The following is a 21,125-nucleotide window of genomic DNA, read 5'->3' on the forward strand; positions in this document are numbered from 1 at the left end:
TTTGTCCATTCTGCAATTTAGCAGCAGTTCTATGCTCATTAAACACCAATTAGCGTACTAACAATTTGTTAGTATCTAAAACATGAATTAAGGACATAAAAATCTTCGGATTTTATAAACTAATAACATATATACAGCATAATAACCACACACAGGAATAGAAATCAATTACACGGCATCCAGATTTAGCTTTTAAGCATATATTAATGGTTAGTACTTTCCACGGCTATTTGAACTTTTTGTACTAGATATTAATCATTTTACTGGTTGATTATTAAATAATGGCTTAAAAACTTAATTTCAAAATGCTGCCAAGTAAAGTATTATGTAAAAATCATGCTTGCACATCTGCAAACAGAGAGAGGTATGTGTGAGCTTTCTGAAGAACTTCTCCAGGCTAATAGTCATATAGCATAGCAACTGCAGGCCAAAGCGTGACAGAAAGAAACACAAGAGAGAAATTTAATTCATATTTCATAAACAAATACAACTTTTTACATTTGTACAGGGAAAGACTGGAACTAAGTGGGATTTTTACAGAAGCAAATCTCACAAGAGTTTACATGTTGAAAAAAGCAATTTTTGGCATATGGATAATATCTGTGAATATGTGTTCAGGAAAAAATAGAAAAAAAAAAAACAAACAGAAAAACCACCACTGCGTAGAAATTTCATATATAGTTTCTTGGCATCAGCACCTGCTGTCTAGTGGGTCAAGACAGAATACTGTTCCTTCAAGAGTTAATCCCATTTTGAACCCCTCCTGCAATGAAACAAGACAGAGTTGTTAAAAAAGAAAGTGATTTCTGAAGGATTAAGCTCTCTTTCTAAAAATATCTAAATTTGGGCTTATTTTTACGGAGATAAACTATGAGCATACTTCAGAGTGATTTCACAGACATTTACATTATTTGGCCAGCTGATCTTTAATTTAGTGGGTAACTTATACAAGGATGAATCTCGTACAACAAAAGAAATACAGTATATATAGAAATTGAAGAAAATATTATTGAATAAAAATATTGAATATTCAGATACATGGCTTGCTAGAAAAACAAAATCATACTTGCTCTACTGCAAATGAACAGACCATGCATTTAAAAGGCATGTAACTCAGTGGAATAAAATACAATGGTCTTTAGAACATGAAAAGAATTTATTTAAATGTTCAGACCAAAATTCCTCTTTTTCCTTACAGTAGTTTGATTAGTAGAAACACAAAAATGGTTATAACCCAGAGGCTACCACCCCTTCTACTGGAAATAAATTCGTTCTACAAGTACCTGCATTTGGTTTACAGAATGTACTTAGCTTGCATCAGTTCTAAAAGAACAGCAGGAGTTTTAACACAGGGAAAGTGCTCTTGTTTTCATTTCTCTTTTTGCTTTAAAAGAAGCTGAATAATTGTGGCTCGACCTTAAAGAGTCGAGTCACCTTTGAGTCAAGAAGATTTCAGTCTGTTAGGTGTAAGTACTGTAAAGCTGTAAGAAACTGGAAACAAGGGCTCTGAATAGAAATGCCATGGGAATATCCATTCCAGTGGCAGGGGTCACAATAGTCAGTCGCTATTCACTTCGAGAATGCTGACTGTATGCTATAAATAGCAATAATATATGCTTTCATTAAGCAACTATCTTGTGAACAAAATAAATATTTTTGTAAAGCAATCTGTATAGGGATTAAGCATAAACTCAAGTCTTTTCTCATAATGCACAGCAATACCTCAAGAGCATACTTTTTGGATTTAAAAGATAGATCCCAAGTCAAATCAGCTTAATTTCAAACAAATTTAAACCACACGCTAGAACTTTAAAAGTTTATGAATATTTAATAACCCCACCAGCTACTGCCATCAGAAGAGTAGTGCTGCGAAATAAACTTCCTGACAATGGTTACTAAAAGATCCGAGATTTTCCAGGTAAAATTTGGTTTTTTCCTGAAGGCAGATACATATTGTGAGATGACGAGCCAGTAGCAGTACTGCGGCGTAAACCTCCTCCAACTGTGCTACCCAGTTTGCCTTACCTGGTGCTGTCAAATCTAGTTGCTGAGGGTGATTATTTTTTTCCACACCTGTATTTTTTTAAAGGGCTAACAGGAAGAGCATTCAATGCAAGAGATACTTCAAGCAAACAGTAGCTGAAGTTCCAAGTCAAACACATCCTGTTATAAACAGAGATGGTTCATTTACCCAAAGGATACTGTTAATTGCTGTAACTGCAATCAAAGGAGGACTCCTTACACAGGAGCAGAATTCAGAGTATTAGCCCTACAATCAGCCAATTGCAAACCCCTCAGCTACTGTGTGTCTGAAATGCTAAGCTTTTAAAGTATTTAAAGGCTGCTTCCAGTTTTGAGGTTCTATAAGGTAGTGTTTCAACCATAGGATGCTTGATAGAGCTGCAACAGAACAACAGCTACAGCAACTGGTTTAAGGAGGACAATCAGCTTCATTCTTTGCTGTCCAGACAGCCCTTTCACCCATCCACTTTCATACATCCCATTGATGTCCTGCATGCCCTTATCTTTCTTCTCTACATTTAAGCATTGTTTGATGGTGTCTTATGTAGCTGCACTTCCAATGCCCTTTTTCTGGCTAGCTAAGAGCAAGGCAGATTATGCATTTTGGAAGTGCACACCTCTCATTGCTCTTCTGTTGATCATGTGGAGGGGTTTTTCTGATTTTGTTTTATTCCATACAAAGTGATATTTTGTCACTTATCACTTGTGTTTGCTATGACCTAAGTTAGAACTATTTCTTCTTTCTTGAAGAACAGTGGTCTCCTTGACCTTTCCTGCAACTTCACTCCAGGCCACTTTCCCCTTCATTGAGTCCTCCCCGCTCTTTTAAGATGTGACACTTTGCATTGAAAACAATCACATTCTTGTATTAGCAATGTGATCAATGTTAATTCATCAAGAGATTGCTGCACTGTATGTATCATAACTATTTAAAAGCCTTTTAACTTATTACCATAATGAACTATTGTCTATTGTATAAGAAAATTGTGATGTGGCTGCCAGGTGCTGTTACCAGTTGCATACCGGAGAAGCAGCTTCTATAATATTACAGGCAGAATTGATAAGGAAGTAAAACCCACTACTGTAGTGGCAGTAACTGCAGTGTTGACACAGTGTACTTAAAAATGGCTCATGGACATAGCTGTCTATAACAGGGATGTGACATTTCAATGTTCACCTGTTAAGTCACAAAAAATCCTCTATCAGATACTAACTAGTAGGGTCACACTTCCTTGCCAGCCACAGGGTTAGAAGTTATTGGACACCAAGGCAATCCAGCTAGCCATTGGGGCATTTTTTGGATTTTAAAAGCATGTAAAATCCAGATTCTTTTCTTCATGATTATTTAAGTGGAGGACAAGAAGCTCACAGGTGTATAAACCAAATAAAGCTCTATTGTCTCAACCAATATTTCCATTAAATTAAATATATCCCTCAAAAGGAAAAAAAAATAAAAAATCAGAACATCCTAATCCAGCAGACACCTTGGAAAAGTGACCCTAATAAATTTTCCAAAGATCAGGAAAGCACAGATCTCCCACAGCCATCTCTATTCCTAATAACTCAAGTTTTGCAAAATAAATACAAGTTCTTAAATAATTTTTGAATCTCCAGAACTATACTTTGGCAAATATAAGATATAATTAAAAAAAAAAAATCCTATCAGCTGTAGTCAAGCAAGCCATGGGAAGACAAGGTTGTAACAAAACAGTGTGCTTTATGTCCAGACACAGTTGAAAAGTGATCAATTCAGATAACAGAATAAGTATCCTACACTGTAGTTTTCAGAGCAATGTAGAACACTGAGCTTCAGATCCACTTTCAGGGACACAATTTATATATACACCTCAACTGCATACGTCTCTCAGGTCTTACAGCTCCCACTTCAAGCTGCTGTAGGACTATTAGAGTATCCATCATACAGCATATGCCTATAATAAAAATTTTGCCTTGTGACATTCAGACATTTCAGCTTCTAATAACACGTGTTCTTACCATAACACACTGCCTGTTAAAACGCATGTGAGCTATGGCTTCCTGTACTTCAAAGGTTCAGGAAAAAAAGTAACTTCTCATATGGTCAGAAAATCTCTCAAGTGTGCTGATTTTCAGGGAATGCAGAAAAAGCCCATCCCCTGGTACTGGACAGGAGTGGAAACAGGAATGGCTATGAAGTGTGCATGTATATCGTGTCTTGCTTCTGTGTTCATATCCTCACAATAAAGTGTCAAGTAAATTTTTTACCTTCAGGGTGATTTAACATAAGGAGTGAATGTCATAGTTAACCAGAAACATAATGGTATTGTACTAAAGGGTACGATCAGTCTCTTAAACAGAGAAGCAAAGTTTGTTCTCACTAGCAAAAGTAAACGGAAAACAATCCCTCTTCCATAACTCCCTTCTTTTTTTGTATCTATGAAAATAATACATGAGCTATTCTGGTTAAAAACAGTGAACAGAAAAAGACAAAGACCTTCCATTTTATCAGAAGATAAATTTGCCCAAGTCAGTCTGTTGGCTTTTAGGTTAAATCACTCATCACTTCACGGTGACTTCACTCAATGAGCTTAAGTCAGCACAAACCAAATCAACAAATGATAAATTTACACATCTCTGAAGATAATTTAGAGGGCTGAGCTTCTTTCAAATGGAAAGATGACAAGCATACTGACTGCTTCAAGCCATGCAGGAAGAATGGCTTGCAGCTCCTGGAAGCTTGATGATATTAACTACTTTGAGATTTTAATAAATTACAGCAGCTGTTGCTGGTATGATTCATGACCCAGGGAAACTTCTCCTCACTGCAAGATTTCTGGGAAAATAGACCAATTCATTTTATTAATGTCTGGATACAGTCAAAATAGAATGAAAATATGTTTCAGCATAAGGGTGGGGGGGGAACAGGAGGTTGGATAGTCATCAGAGAGAGGCCTGAGCTGTAAAAGTCACATCTCAGCACATGTTCAAGTTTTGAGCTCTCCAAAAAAGATCAACAGAGATTGGACCGAGAAACAGAATAGAAAGAGCTTAAGTGTGAAATTTGGATTCTCACTAAAGTTTAAACATAAAAATGTTCCCCCAGAGGTCAGGGAACTTTACCGGATCTTGTTAAGTTCAGAATATTGGATGCAAAGGAAAATAACCCACTGCTTCGGAGTTTATTCTCCAGAGTCTCTTCTGCTGTGCTTTTCTCTCCCACTTTCCTTAAAACATCACCTTCCAACACACACATATGCCGAGACAGCTTTTCTGGAGAGTGGGGCACATCTGCTGGGGCATCTGACACGGCTCTGCTCGGGAAATGGGAGCAGAGAGCCCGGAGTGAGCTGCTCCAGCCAGGCTGTCACTGCTGGCGCCCAGGCAGCTTACCTGCCGCTCACCGTGGAGGGTAAACTGCATTTAATACCTCTCTGAATAAGTTTATATTGTGAACTGTTAGATGTGTTCGTAAACAACCCACCTTTGTACATTTTATGGAATTCAGGCTGTACTAGCATAATGTGAAGCTAAGAGGTCCCTTCACTTCATATTCCAGAGAAGGAAAGAAACCTACATTTTTCTTTCCTCTTCTTAATGTTGGATTTCCCAGAGCACGTTACATGTTCTGTGGTTTTACCTTTTGTAGGTCTATTTCACCTTCCTTCTTACAGGGTGGCTACCTAACAACTACTGATGTCCAGCACAGCTATCCTTCACCCTTTGCAAGTTTTTAAATAATTTCCAAATAAAAAACCACATTCACTAATGTGACAGTACTAACACAAAAATCTATGTCTAAGGTTTTGCTTAAATCATTTCATTAACGACCATCTGATGATGAAAACTGGAGATTTCTCTAGTAAACATAGAAAACAAATACCAATTAAAATGAAAGCTTAGAATTAGCAGATGGTAAGACAGACTAAAGAAAACAACAATCAGCTGTCCCTACCTTAAAAATTGTAGGCCCCTCAAAATTAAAACTGCCCCGACTTACAGAGTTGCATATATAAAATAAAAATCTTATAGTTTTTGTATTTACATATGTACACACATACGCAAAAAATAAAAACACCAGACATGAACACATGTACACTTCAATTGCAAATGCTTTAAATACTATTATTAAAATATGATATACCAACCATCGCTGACGCTAGGCACCCAGGAAAGCACAAGAAGACAAAAGAGAGGTTAGGAAAAACACATTTCAATCTGTATTTTGCACCAGCCTTATAAGCTAACAATATAAAATTTTGCCAAAATATTACCTGTAACAAAAACTCTTAGTGTGTGACATTTAGCTAAAGTCTTAGCATTTACTTCTTAGTACCCACAGATATTACATTATACTTTTTCCTAAAATTGGCCATACAATGGAAACATGGATATATATCAGTGTGACATGCTAAAAGATTTGGGGTATTCTGTGCTGAAGTGCTTGGTAATGACATTATAGCATTCACAAAACACAAGCGTTTTTACCAGAATTACAAAGAAGCCAGTTTTGGCTTTTAGCTGCTATCTGCAATTAAACAGGTCAGAGCATAGATGAGCAAGAATCTAAATTTCTTAGTACACAGTAAGTGGAGTTTGTCAGTGGCACCATCCTAAACTGACATGGGAAATGAAATTTCACAATGAACACGAATTGTAAAAAATCACTTAGGTAAATTAAACAGTGTTCAAATCTTATTTCAGCCATTTTAAAGAGCTTCTGCTGCTCTCCAGACAGAATAAAGGAACTGAAGGAGCCTGAGACACAAGAGGGCTGGAAGCTCTGGGAACACTTTCTGCTGAGGAGCCAGGATCCTAGAAATTCAAGTTCCCAGTATTTTCCGCCTTCCGTTTTGCTGGCAGACTGCTGAAAAGGTACAGATAAGCAAGCTGGAAAGGAACTAGCAGTTTGGAAAGTCTGACTGAAGTGATTTATTCCAAAACTTAAAGGCTTTCTCCTAGAATTGCTTCAAAATTGGGTCAGTAACTGAACACTGTTGAGTGTTTCAGGATCAACAAACATTTCCTGATAAAAACACATCAGTTCAGAATTCCTGAGTCAATTCTCAATAGTTTTATTTTTCCAGAGTGCCGTAGTCAAATGCAGCTATTTTTAAAGGCAGCAGAAAATTGCCATGACCCCTTTAGCATGTACTTTGCTTATGCCAATGCTATGAAAAAAACAGACTAATGCAACTGAGGGGAAGAGCGGGGTATAGCGGGGTGGTGGGGACTGCTGGAACGGAAAAGTAGCAGCATCCGTGTATCTGTAGGGTTCTCTGCTCACTTTTTTAGCTGGCTCAGTCCCTTCCCAGGCAAGAGTAGCAGTATCCACTCTGATTACATTGCAGATAAACCCTAACTCAGTGCAGGTGTCTACATTAATACCATGGGCTCTTCAGGTAGACAAATTCAAACTCCAACTTAAAGATCATGAGATATACTTACAGAAGGAATAATCAGAAAGAGGTGCTGTGTTTGGTTTGGGTTCCCCCCTGCCCCCCGGCTATGTATTTGTGTGTGCAGACTGCAATACATTTTCAGAACACTGTTGATATGTATTTCAAGAACACTTACGCAGACACAGAAAAGTGCATAACTAACAAGCCAGTAGTTACCTGCATCTCATCTAGTTTGGACTGAATGTCTGGAGGGAAATCTCCTGCTCCGCAGCTAAAAGGGTCAAAAGGTTCTGCTCCAAAAAGGTCTCTCTCTGAAACAACAGAAAAGGGAGTCACTGAGAGAAAATGTATGAGCTATGACAACAGCTCTTTGAAAAACTCAGCGTACATCTCCTTACAAGCTGAATATTAGCACTTCTAGATACACAACTGATTCACCACAAGTTTTAACATCCAAATGTCAAAGCCTTGTTTTGATTAGTTTTCCAAAGTTTAAAACTTGAATTTTTTCAAGACGACCATCAACCTCTGCTTAAGCCTCTATTTAGCTTTCATTAATGCTTATGCCTTCTACAGCAACTTTAGGGATCAGATAAGAAGTTCCAATTTGGACATCACATATCAAATTTCATCTTAACATTATGTCATAAACATGTTCTTGCAAACAACCTACCCTCACTCATAGAAAGTAAGGCCCAGATTTCATAGAGTTTCTCAATGCACAGATGACAGTGACTAATTGTCAGGGTTTTAAAATCTTGGGTAAAGTCAAGAAAGAAAGAATGAAAAAAGCATAGGACCATGAAAGGTCACTCTAAAATTCCACTAAATCTGGATCCATAAATAGAATGATTGCAAATTTCTGTCAATACCATACGGTTTCTCACTTTTTCTTAGCTATAGTATGCTTTCCAGCACCAGCTGCAGTGAGGGGTTCTTTTTGCTTGTTATTTTTTTTTTCTTTTTTCTTTTTTGATCTGGACAAGAAGAAACACCACTGACACTTTTTCCCCCGGCTCTCCCCCTTATTAGAACAGTGCAATGCTAGCTCTTCACGTCTGACAGCTTTTGGGTTGGGATTTTTTTTGGTTGGTTGGTTTTTTTCCTTCTCAGTAATGGGATTTGTTTTTTCTCTACACATAATGGTGCCATCTATACAGACTTTTTCTATCCCATGTTGGGCTGAACTAAACCAGTAAGATGATAATTTTACCCACCCTCCTGCCCCGGCCACTGATTGCAAAATGTACAGACCCAAAATAATACAGCCTTGTCATTAGTAGAGAGAAAATTAAAACCATAATCTATCTCCTCACTTTTGTGGTTGTGTAGCCAGAAACCTGGTAAGCATACCTTACAACTACCTTACAACAATGTCAGCTTAAGAGCATGAGAGTAAAAGGGGCCATTAGTATCTTCAAAATGACTAGCTAGTTTTCTAGTTAAGCACAACATTTTACCCTTAGCATCCAAGATATGAAAGCTGAAAACTGGCTACTTGATACAAAATCCATGTTGCAGTGTTACCAGTTGCCAACGCTAAAGATTGTGCGTACAGGTAAATAAATGTCCTTCAGCTTCCTTGGAGTCAGAGTTTCAGACCTGTACTTGTCTAGGGTCTGCAACATTTTATTTTGCATGTCACAAAGTGTGTTTAGCTACTCATTTTGGCGTTATCAGGCTGCACAATAGGCATTTTAAATAATTAGCAGTTACTGGCATTCATTCCCATAATAAATATAGAAACAAGAACAAAATTGATTAATCATGAATTTCAAAAAACGTGGCTAAACAGCTACAAACTGTCACATGGGACCAGGAGATGGTCCAGATTGGAGAGCCTGATTCCAAAAGCACACTTAAGCCAACAAAGAATCCAGTCTTTCCTGGCAGAGATAGACCACCAACATGCAAAAGAGACTTTAACTAGGATAATCTAATGTAAAAAATAATATCTATCTTGTCCCTTGCCTCTTTCACCGCCAAAATGGGTCTGCTCCAGTACAATCAGTGTCCTTACATGTTCTGATGCTCCTGCCCAGTAACCTTCAGATGTGTAGCAGCTTGGGCTTTCAATCTAACCTCTATTGCACGGAACATAATTATGCTTTATGCTCCTTCTAAGTCTATTTGTTCACTATGTAAGTACTTTTTTTTTTTTTTTTTAAAGTTTTTCTTTTTTTCCCCGCTATGTCTATAGGTTCTTTTTACCCTTAAAAGGAACTGACAGTTCTCTGTGTAAACAGACAGCTAAAAGCAGCCAGTTTCAACACTGAGCCTTAGCAAACATTCGAGGAATGTATTTAGGAAAAAAAACAGTAGAGAACACAACTCCTGGATTTTTAAGTACTGAAATATGACTTATCTCTACCTTTGAAAACAAGTATTTTGTACACTATTATGGATATTTTCTCATTCATGCCTTATTATTGACTTTTATTAATGACAGCACTACTGAGCTCATTACCAGCATGATGGCAGAAGCTTTAGCTCCTCCACCTTCAGGTGAAGGATTGCTTCATTTATATTGTTATTCCAGGCAGACTTTAAAATTAACCAGAGTGGAACCCCTGTATGGAATCAAATTCAAAATAGATAAGTATTTCCTAGCTGAGTTTCTATGAAAAATTATTTTGGGAACTATCTCTATTATAACTTGCTAATCATTACAGTAAACCAGCTAAAAAATTTCATAGTACAACTGCTTTTCTGCATTTAAAATTTGTGTATCATATGATGGATTGCACTGCTAAGAGTCAGGGAGGGATAAAGTTCCATGAAATGCTTTGAATAGCATCCATTGTTAGTATTTCTTTTTTCAACAGAAGCAGAAGACCATTTGGAAACTGGATGAATACTAAAATTTATTCAGTGCACAGCTGCTCTATTGCATGGGATCTCCATAAGCTTATCTGCTGGTGTTCACTGTTCACAGAGGGCTTCCCTTTTAGCAGACATGGAATATATCAGTAATTTTTCATTTCAGGCTAGAATATTTGCATGAAGATTAACAAGAATATCTTGCCTGGCACACTCCTCAAAATAATTGTAGCACAGACAGGCATTTCTTTCTCCAATACACAGCAACCAGTAAGCCTTTGAAAACAATCCTTTCAAACAGCACATATAATTTCCTTTCCCTTTCCCATTCATTTCTGGATGGAAATAAATACAGAGTTTGGGAAACTGACCAACAAGTTAAAAACCATGAAATGCTGATGTTTTATATCCACCACTCAAACCACAGAAGACATGAACAGGTAATAAATTCTTGTTTCTGTGGCCTATCTGACATTCAGGACCAGAAACATGTAATACTGGAGAGTAGCAACCTGCACTCTGCAATAAGCTCAAAATTACCAATTACCAAAAAAACCCCTACAAATATTTGGCTTTTCTGCTGCATTCTGCATCCCAATCTTCTTTACCTTAGCTATCAGCCTGTCACAGAGTTATGCTGATGTATGCTTTCCCCAGATGTCCTGGAGCAGCTGTGATGACAAAAATTAATCACACTGAAGACGAGCACCCAAGTAAATATTTGGAATAAGCTGAGGTGGTGAAGTCCAGGAAGCATTTCCCTTAGCTGCAGGCTGCTCCATATTTTTTTTCTTTTGGAATTATTACAGCATACAAAATGGTTCCATCATTATTCTGACAACAGAATCTTAAATATCTCTGGAAAGTCAGTGTCCTGGAGCAGATTTCTACATCTGCCAGTTGCAACCTTGGATTGCTCAAAATGCATTTGAGTGAAACAAATGTTGAACAACTTGATAATGTTCCTCTCCACTTTTTTTCTGAGATATGACAAAAGTTCTGTGCCAGCAAGAAGCTTAGAAATTATTTCCTCCTTTAATTGATTAAAATTAATAAATTAATTCCTTTAAGGTAACTCAAAAGGAAGTTTGCAATGCCTTACTTCATAAGGAAGCAGCAGCATGGTGTTTAACACTGCATTTTGGTTCCACTAACCATGCATTCATCAACTGCTCAATTAAGCAATGACTACACTGGGCTGCAATGCTTATCTTTAGCATGCAAGTTGTTTCCCACAAACTTAGCATTAAAAGAGGTACTTCCCAGCAACATTTTGACTACAAATACAATTGTGGAAAGGGCTTTTTTTTTAATTTTAAATAATCACTTATTTGCAATTATTACCTAAAGAGACACCACATTTTGTTCCATCTGCATCTTCCTGCCCAAATATAATGGAATTCTCTCCTTTGAAACAGGTTAAACCAATCTATTTGCTATCAGTGATATAACTAGCAGTGAGTAGATATTTACTGAGAAGCCATATTGGCATAATGCTGAATAAGAACTCAGAATTCAAAATGTTCTCCCTTTTTTAAAGCCAAAAAGTTTTGCAGATAACCGCCTTTCTGAGAACTGGTCACTGTTGCACCATCCCAGTATTAGAATGCTGGGTTTCTTGAAGTACATACTGCAAGCTAGTCAAAGCAAAAAATATCATTTAGAACCCCCCAATTTTTGCTGGGAAAACTGGCCAGCTGCTGAGTAAGATGAACTCTGACTTTGAAAGCAAATCTGATAACAGCTAGGTGAACCTCACTTGGACAAATGGAGCCACTGAGGCTGACACTAGCAAATAGATGTCCCATCTTTATCTTTCTTCTTGTTTACTACTGAATGTGGTAAAGGTGGAAGTTACAAAAATGATAGAATCCAAGAAAATCATCCTATAATTTCACCAAAAGTGATGGGAAAAAACACTCAAGTGCAGGGATGAAGTATAGATAAGAACATGAAATGATGTTCAGAAGACTTCACAAAATGGGACTCCAAACTTTGGCTTCTCTTGGTTGCCACCTATCTGATTTGTATTGGAGAAAAAAGTGCCAGCTTGCTTGTACTAGTAGCAATAAAAACATACAAAACAACGTATTATTGTACATTATTATAGTAATGTAACATTACACAGCTTGAATGAGATTCTAATAGGATTTGAACTTTCTCATCCAAGACAGTAAGTCCTTGTTTGATTATAAAATATTCCTCTTTTCTTTCAAATTGCATTTTTGAAATATGCCAAAGCGTGTAAATAGCTGATGAATGCAACAATTTTCAACATATAAAGTACTATGACATAGACTGAAAGAGCTGGGATCAAAAGTATAAAGACTATGATGTATTTCTGCAACCCCTCTCTAAAGCACAGCACACTGAGGAGCACAGAGGATTACAGACACTGACTGCCACATCTCTGAACTACACCATCTTAATTTAATGCAAATTAATAAAGTGCAGAAGAAACAACCATTTTAAACAGTAGAAATGGCTGAATAAGCATATTATATTATCTCCTATATTACAAAACTCACTGATTAAAGAATTACAAATACTACGAAACTGGAATTCTCAAGATCGCTCAGCATTGAGCATTGACTCCCACAAGATTTCTAGCACCAATTTCAACAAAACGAGGTAGGACAATAACTAAAAAACCAAAAAGAATCTCATCCTGTCAATCAATTCAAGTTATTATTGTTAAATCTGGATATGCACACTGAGAATGATTTTGTAGCATTGCCTGTAGTTTTAGAGGAAAAATTTGAAAACACAGAAGGAGTTCTTGGGGGAGTGTCTTTGAAATACAAAGCCATAAAAATTCTCTTAAAGAAACAGTTCTATTGTAATATCAAAATAGAACTGTTATTCTAATAATTATTCTAATATTCTATTAGAATAGTCTAATATTCTTTTAAGTTATTTAAGAATAGTTCATATTAACTATTCTTGATAGAACAGTTTTAAATTATGTCAATATACCCTTTGAGAAACTCATAGAAATTCATCTAAATTTATTTACAATCTTAATTTTAAAAGAACAGATATTTTAATTTAATCAATAGCCTTGTCATCTACTTTCTCTTTAGAGGGTAACCGTCATCCTAAGCAATGGAACTGAAAGGTGCATAGGATATGGTACTGGGGAAGATGTTCACTGACTTAAGTTTTACAATGCATTTTTATGATTTGCACAGCTCTCATTCACACCTGAAACTTCTACATACTAGACGCATTCCCCAAAACAGGCAGAAATTATTTATATGTGGTTTTATATGGTGGCAGGCTGTAACATTAATATTCCTGATCCATACTAAAATAGGCATCAGAAATAGAAGATATTACACATAGACTGACATTTCTACAACCTCGAACATTGCTTGCGTATGCTCTGCTCTCCCCTCCCCTCAGGGATTTCAAAGGCTTTAAAAAATACTTTGTGAACTCCTAAAAAGATTTCCAGTGAAACCAAGAACCTTACCCTAGCTGCTTTCAAGCCTTCGGAAAATAAAATTGCTATTGTAAACCATCTTTTTAAGATCTTTTAGGAGTGGTTCACAAATCTGGTGAGGTCCATCAACTGTAACTGAAAAACAAAGCTGCATATGATACAAAAAGTAGTATTAAAAATAGTATTCCAAGACAGTCTAGATCTTGAGGGATTTCTTCAGCTCTCCCTTCTGCATCATCATCACCATACTTACTCCACCTGCTGTCTTCCTCAGAAATGTAACTTGGCAGCAACATCAAAGACTTTGAGAAGATGGTAGAAAAATTAAATGGCATTATCAAATGTGATTTACAAAAACTGTATATGGCTTTTCATGCAAAATGTAGTAAATCTTTAAAGATGCTTCATTAAAAAAAATATAATGTAAGCAAAAATTAGGTCAGTTGTTACAAAACTTACTGATCTCTGTAGATCTACTGGGTACTGGAGGAGGCTGTGTACCATTGCGAGTAGGTGTTGATGACTGAGGGGATATGGGAGAAAAGGGAACCATATCAAAGATGTCAGTGGAGGGTGATTTAGGTGTCACACTGCCTGCCTACAATAAGGACAATAAATATTAGGGCAATATTTCACATGAAAGATCACAATACTGAATTCTTGAGCATGCAGATAAGAGGCACATTTTCAAAAGTTAAAAATAACCATCAGCATGCAAAAAAACAGCTCCTGACATCAAGCGAATGGCATTTGCAGTTCAGAGTTGGAGACATGCTAAAACTCTCTAATACATAAGCAGCACTGTAATTTTCCCATTTTGAGTCCAACTGGTACAGCCAGAAATGTCACAGTAAAACCTGAAGAAGCTGGTGACAAGCAGGTCTCTATCGCAGATGGATGAATACAGATACGTTCACAAGACCCACATATGCTACCCTCCAGAGTGCACAGAACAAGCAGTCAAAATTAAAAGATACAATTCCAATATTTCTTGTTTACTGATTCTTCTTTACATGATAACTTATTTGACAGCCTAAAAAAAAAATCTGCTGTGATCAAAGCTTCAAATGTACTTTTTGGTAAGTTACAACCTAGATATGCAATACCCTGAATATTAATCTCCAAAATAAAGCTCTCATCCTCGAATGTGTAACCGTTGAGATTTCATTAGTAAGGAGTAAGAATTTGGAAGGGTTCAAAAAAATACTGGATAGGAAAAAAAAAAAACGTCAAACGCAACAATTACTATCATTATATAGACATAGGAATTTTTTAATGATTAATTCCTCCTGCCATCAGTCTGTTACTTCAGGACACAAATGAGACACAGTCAAGTCAGAATAAACTGAACACTAAAAACAGATTATAAAATACATTAAAACTGAGACCGACAAGCTGAAGGCAAAATATGTTTGCAAAGCTAGTTTGCATGTTAACGTTATTAATTAGACAATTCAAAAAACCTACATTCTGTGTATTAGAAAGACTACACAGCCAGGCACAGGGAAAGCCTGCTCTTTTAAAATAAGATTCAATTTGACCAAAATATTCACATGCAAATTTTTAAGCACCAGTTAAATTAGACACCCAGATCCTTTTATTCAGAATACCTGACTACGTGGCAAGCAGGTAGTGCTTAGCACCGCCTGTCCAGGCAAGTTTCATGCACCTAAACCTTCTTTTGGAAGGTTACTTTCTCTAGTGCCTCTGCTGCAGCAACTGAAGCTGCTTTCTGACAGCACAAGCCACAGATTTCTAAGCTAAGTCTATAGGCAGTCCTGAACTACCTGAATTTCTTTCTCTCCGGATGCTGCAGTGGGTGCTGACAAGGAAAGAACATTTATCTATGGTATTCCACTGAATACACTGCTTAGAGAAAAGTAGACTCTTAAGTCCTATTTCTTAGGAGCTTTGAATTAATGAGAGTTCTAGAACTGTTCAACAGCTCCAAAACCTGTGGTATTTCTACACAAGTATACTGAAAAAAGTGAAAAACGAAACAAAACAAAATCCTAATTTAACATACTGCTTTTTTTGTTGTTGTTCTATTTAAAAAGAATACAGAGTCATATTATTCCCTGGCAAGACCAGAAATGAATTAACTACACCAAATAACTAATTTTAAGTTTTTTACACATGCAGACCACTTACTAACCTCAACATGAGTTAGCATATCAATTTCAAAGCTAGTCTCTTGTAAAAAGATTTCAGAACCTGCCATTTAGATGAAACTGGCTCTCATTACCGTGTTCATGGACCCTCCATTAACCCCCTAGCAGCTTTGAAAATGGTCAGAGCACCAGTACAATGTAATGTCATCTGCTCCCACTCAAAGCAGGGCAATGGGTGTACTTGACCCGAAGGAAATGTACCACAAAGCTCCTATTCCATTCTTCATGCAAACAAACCTCTTGCGTAGATACGTTCTGTCTGCACCGAGAAGGTGGGATCAGGTTTAATGTACAGGTACGTGCCATATATTAACCTAAATTTCCCACCAACATGGATTGCTAATCCTAGAAGGTCTTGGACATAGTAAATGCTAATGTAGATTCTCCTTATTTGCTAAGTGCTTATGGCTCCGCAGAAGCTAGATAAACAAACAGTATTTATGTTTAGTCTTAAATGAGTCTTTTAGGCAAAACCAGCAAAACTTTACACTGTCATTTCCCATCTATATGCCATTTTGTTGTTACTGGCCTTTATGGTACTATCCATACAGCTAGTTTAAGTAAAACTATAGTTTAGTTCTTTCAAGAAATGTGTATTTTGAGTACATATGAGCACAAGAAGCAGTTTTTATTTAGTGAACACATGCAGAAAGCCATGATGTTTGCTGAATACAGCCAAATGTTACTTGCAAATGGAAGAAAAGTTGAGAGTCCAAGCATATTGCTATGAAAAAGCAGGCAAAATGCCCATTTCATATGTAAGAATAATTTTCAACCTTCATTTTGCACAGAGTTTTTATAAAGTATGCTGAAAGGTTTTTAATGGCTGATTGCCATTAATGGTGGGGGGAATAAGCCCTTAAAGTTGGACCTTAATAATTGTTTGTTTTGAATAACTAGTCTTAATATAAAGAATTTTAACAAAAGATTGACAAATAACACAGAGGTAATTAATTAATGAAGTAATTTAAACATTCTGGGAAAATAAGAATTTATGTTTTGGGAGTGGGAGAGAGAAAGCTATGTAGAAATAAGAGTAAAACTTCACAAATTCCGTATTTTAAGAGTACCCCTAGAGAACAAAAAATATATCTGTTCTGTCCTTAAACCACTGTACAAAATGCACATTTTTAAGACAAGTTAATACACAACAGAGAATGAATGAAAGCCAAAAAAAAAGAAAACCAAAACACAAAAAGCTTTTGCACAGCAGGATTACACGAGGTCTTGGACAGCTGTATTCACTGGTTGGCTTTGGAAGACCACTTTTTGAAGGTGGTGGTATTAACAATCCAGATGATAGTCTAGAGTCAGGAGAACTCCTAGGAGTAAGTGTAATGGAAGAGATATCTAAACAAGGAGGCGAATCCTCATTGTTACACCAGAAAAAAGTAGAAGGTCTTTGAAACATATGTTCATCATTATCACACTTTATGTGCAGCAGCTGGAAAGAAATCACAGAAAGAGAAAACATTCTGAGAACCAGAACACGGTAACATGAGGGAAAGAAGAAAAAAACCCCACATTTCTTACTTCAAAAAAGTTTGTCAGCAACTTGTTCTTCCATGCTATAGTTACAAGATACAGAACCTGAAAATATTTTAAAAGAAAATCTAAAAAAAAGACCATAGTCAAAGGGAGCCCAGTACCAACTAGAATGAAGATGACTTGCTTGTTCATAATTACACATAACAAAATGAAGACAGGCATCTTTCCAAAAATGAGTGTGCTGGATGCACTGACAAATGTTTAAATCCACCAACATATCAGCAATATCTCATCTCTGCACATGTAAACTAGCAGTAAGTACATATCTGGGGAGAAGAGTTACCCTGGTGGTTAAAGTACAGGTGAGAATTTTCCTTCTCCAAACCAGGAAACAGCTACCACTTATATCCCACCAATATTTAAAGAAAAATTAATTAACCAAAATCTTCTTACAGCAAAAGTTCACATTACACAAATTTTAATGTTCACATTAATAATAGGCTTGGTTTCATATCCCTATTGATGGAAGTTGAGAACCTAAACTTTTATGAACAATAATAACCTTCTGCCAACTTTTCTGTGTGGAAGAACACCTGCTGGTATTTTCAGCAGGTATCTCAAAAGCTGAGACTTGCTTTTGCAAAGCAAAGGAATCCTCATGTCCCTACAATAACAGCATAGGATGCAGGACAGAACAAAACTCCTCTGCTAGGAAAACAAAAATGGTGAGGATTGTAAGATACTCTGGCTTTCTTAACAAATCCACAGAACAGCATTGAGCAGAGGCAGTCGAGAAACATCCACACTAGAATACAAATGGCAAAAACATTCACCTCAGATGGCAAAGCGGTAACTGCAAGGTTTTGGTGTGAATGAGGCAGACAAGAACCTGAGGCTAGCTGCTTCATATGACTAGGGAATATTTAACTGCATATTCCGGCAAGATTATTTAAGTTTGAGAGTGAAGCTGAGAGTTTTGTCCACTTAAAAAAGAAAACCCCTAAATTATTTGCCTGAATAGGAAATATCCGTAATCCTGAAATGGATCTTGTCTAGATGAAATCAGAAACAAAGAGCCATCAGGACTGATCCTGGAGAGAAAAGCATAAAGGAAATGTCTTCAAATATTTAAGAAACATGCCCATGCAATCTTTCTGTTGGGGCCAAGTTGTAATTCCTGCCTCAAAATCTGAGGAGAACAGCTTTGGACAGTTAAAATAAGGCTTTAGAGGACAGATTAATCTTTGAATCTTAACAGAAGAGATGGAACACAAATGCAAACGGTTCTTGGCTAGAGCCAAGAGTCTACACATGCAGTACGCAAGAATTGGATCTGTGCTGTTGGTATCTTGCCTAAAAAACCCTTGACTTGCCCCAGCTGAAGCAATGGCAAACGTATGCAGCAAAAATTTTGAAGTCTGCTTTTACTTTCCTCATAGAATGTTACACAATTGATATGACATGATTCTTTCATTATAGGTTGGAATAACTTCAGTAGAGCAGGATTTAATCAATTATTTTAAACCATCTTTTTTAGAGTTACGTAGAAAACAAAACATTTCAAATCCTTTTAAACTGAGTCTTAGTTCCTTTCTCTACAGATAAGCGAGGTTAAGGGTACAGGTATCCAAATTTATTAACAATGCCATACTTAAGACAACATCAATAAACACCACAAAACTCTAATCAAAATTTGAAAAAAAAATTTTTATCGCAATTGCAAACAATTCATCTGTTGTCAAGCTGGAAACAGAGGGTTTGGAATGGTAAGCAATAAAAATGAAAGCAAAAATCTACAAGACATACAATTTTGGTTATTATTCCAAGAGTATCACTAGCCTACAAGTAGAATGCAACCATGTGATTCCTAACATGTAATACTTACTGCTATATATATACACGGAAAAAATAGATCTCACAATAGTAAACACTGGAAGATACTAAATACATCAAATTAAGAAAACAAAAATATTTCCCTGAAATGCAAAGCAGCAGAGGATGAGTAGTTTCCATAAGAAAGTATGAATATCACATGAAAAAACATACAGAAACCAGCAAAATGAATACAGGATAGAAAGCAGAAAATCTGAAAGGATGATGAACATATATCAAATTCAAGCAATGAAAGGTTTCATACACTATTTGTGTACTTTTTGTGAACATTGAGCAGTCAGGTGTGGAAGAACACCTGCTGGTATTTTCAGCAGGTATCTCAAAAGCTGAGACCTGTTTTTGCAAAGCAAAGGAATCCTCATGTCCCTACATAGCAGCACAGGATGCAGGACAGAACAAAACTCAGGTTTTTTTCCTGTTTATCTGATAAGCAATGATCTTAGGATGTTTCACACCATATAGGCTGTCGAGCTTCATATGACAGTTTTGGAAATGTGTCTTGTCAATAATGAGTTTTCACTAGTAAAGACTAGAGTCTTACACCAAATTGTAAAGGAAGAAAATATAGTAAAAACATATTAAATTGCCATTTTATATGGCAATTGTATTTTGTCTGACCTTCCCACTGTGTAATACTGAACATGTAGTATTGGCAATGTTGATATATTACTTTCCAGTTTGGGCCCCATTTCATCAACACAAGAAAACAATATGAAATCATTCTTAATGAAATCAACATACTAGTTCAGTGGATTTAATCTCTGTTACAATTAGATGTTGTTATGTCCCTGTTGAAGGTTTTACTTTTGATTCGTCCTACTCAGCATGATGCTGAAGATGCACCATCAGGCTGCAGCACACTGGAAAATGTAGCATGAATGAGTTTTTGTTGATCAAGAAATAATTTCAAAATTGTTTGATTTTACTAGGTGTCTCAAGACATTGATTGCAATCTCTGTGTCATACCCCCATAGGAATCAGATAAATATCTTAATGAATTAAAAAATGTTTTTCTTCCTTAGAATCTTCAAGTTGGTAATATACAGGATCGCCATAGTGGATAACTGCAGTGAATGTTACATGGAACTGTAAGTGACCTTGAACTGGAAATTATGCAGTTAGTTACAAACCCACTGATTACAAGCTACCTGAGATTTGGGACTACTAAAGATACATTAATTCACTAATTCATAAAATACTGTATAAGCATTAACAGTTTAATTCATTAACTGTTACAGCTTCGGTTCATTTAGTACTTTTTCAGTAACATGAAATCTGACATAGACAATTTCAAATTTTTTGTTTTAACATGCCAAACATAATAGAATTTTAAACTCTCACGAAGAAGTGCTCACTGAACTGAATACAGAATATTATAAAATTGAAAAAGCAGCAGATAGGCAAAGAAAAAACACGTGCATTTTCTCACTTGGCAGTCTTAATGGAAACATGAATCAAGTGATATGCCTAAACACATTCCAAAACTGTTTTCTGAAATATGCATGCAGTTCCAATGTCTATCTTGGGGTTTTCTCATGAGTGTGTTAAAGCTTTTTAATGAGGGTAATAGGAGCAGGTGGCCTATGCGTCTGAGTCACACTTAAAGAACTTTTTTAAAAAAATGTCTAATGAATCATTATCTTTAATACTCCATGTAAAAAAGGAGGTATTTTGCAACACTGCCATGATAAGAATACATTTAGATACAACTAGTTTCAGAGTACTTATAGTGACGAGGAGAACGCCATTCCTTTGGCGTCCGTTTCTCCCAATACTATTTCCTGCTGCCTTTCAAGTTGCTTTTCTCATATTTTATCATTCTCTCTTTTAAATTATTTTCCTGAATATTCCTGGGTTTTGTCTAACTTTGGAGTCATGCAGTTGTCACAACTTACTTCCCTGCCTTAC

General features: G+C 36.4%; 1 protein-coding gene across 1 annotated transcript in view; it reads right to left on the bottom strand.

The window, feature by feature from the left end:
• Positions 1–333: 333 nt before the first annotated feature.
• The window catches only part of GULP1 (GULP PTB domain containing engulfment adaptor 1), a gene marked incomplete at its 5' end in the record, with an annotated part of 75,696 nt that continues 54,904 nt past the window's right edge, over positions 334–21,125 (bottom strand). Inside the window, 4 exons of the mRNA XM_080346949.1 lie at positions 334–763; positions 7,617–7,711; positions 14,125–14,263; positions 17,056–17,280. Coding sequence (XP_080203075.1) covers positions 692–763; positions 7,617–7,711; positions 14,125–14,263; positions 17,056–17,280 — 531 coding nt within the window. The 3' untranslated portion in view covers positions 334–691. The remainder of the gene's footprint in view (positions 764–7,616; positions 7,712–14,124; positions 14,264–17,055; positions 17,281–21,125) is intronic.

The sequence above is a fragment of the Nesoenas mayeri genome (genome assembly GCF_963082525.1).
Source record: "Nesoenas mayeri genome assembly, chromosome: 6".
Classification (NCBI taxonomy): domain Eukaryota; kingdom Metazoa; phylum Chordata; class Aves; order Columbiformes; family Columbidae; genus Nesoenas; species Nesoenas mayeri.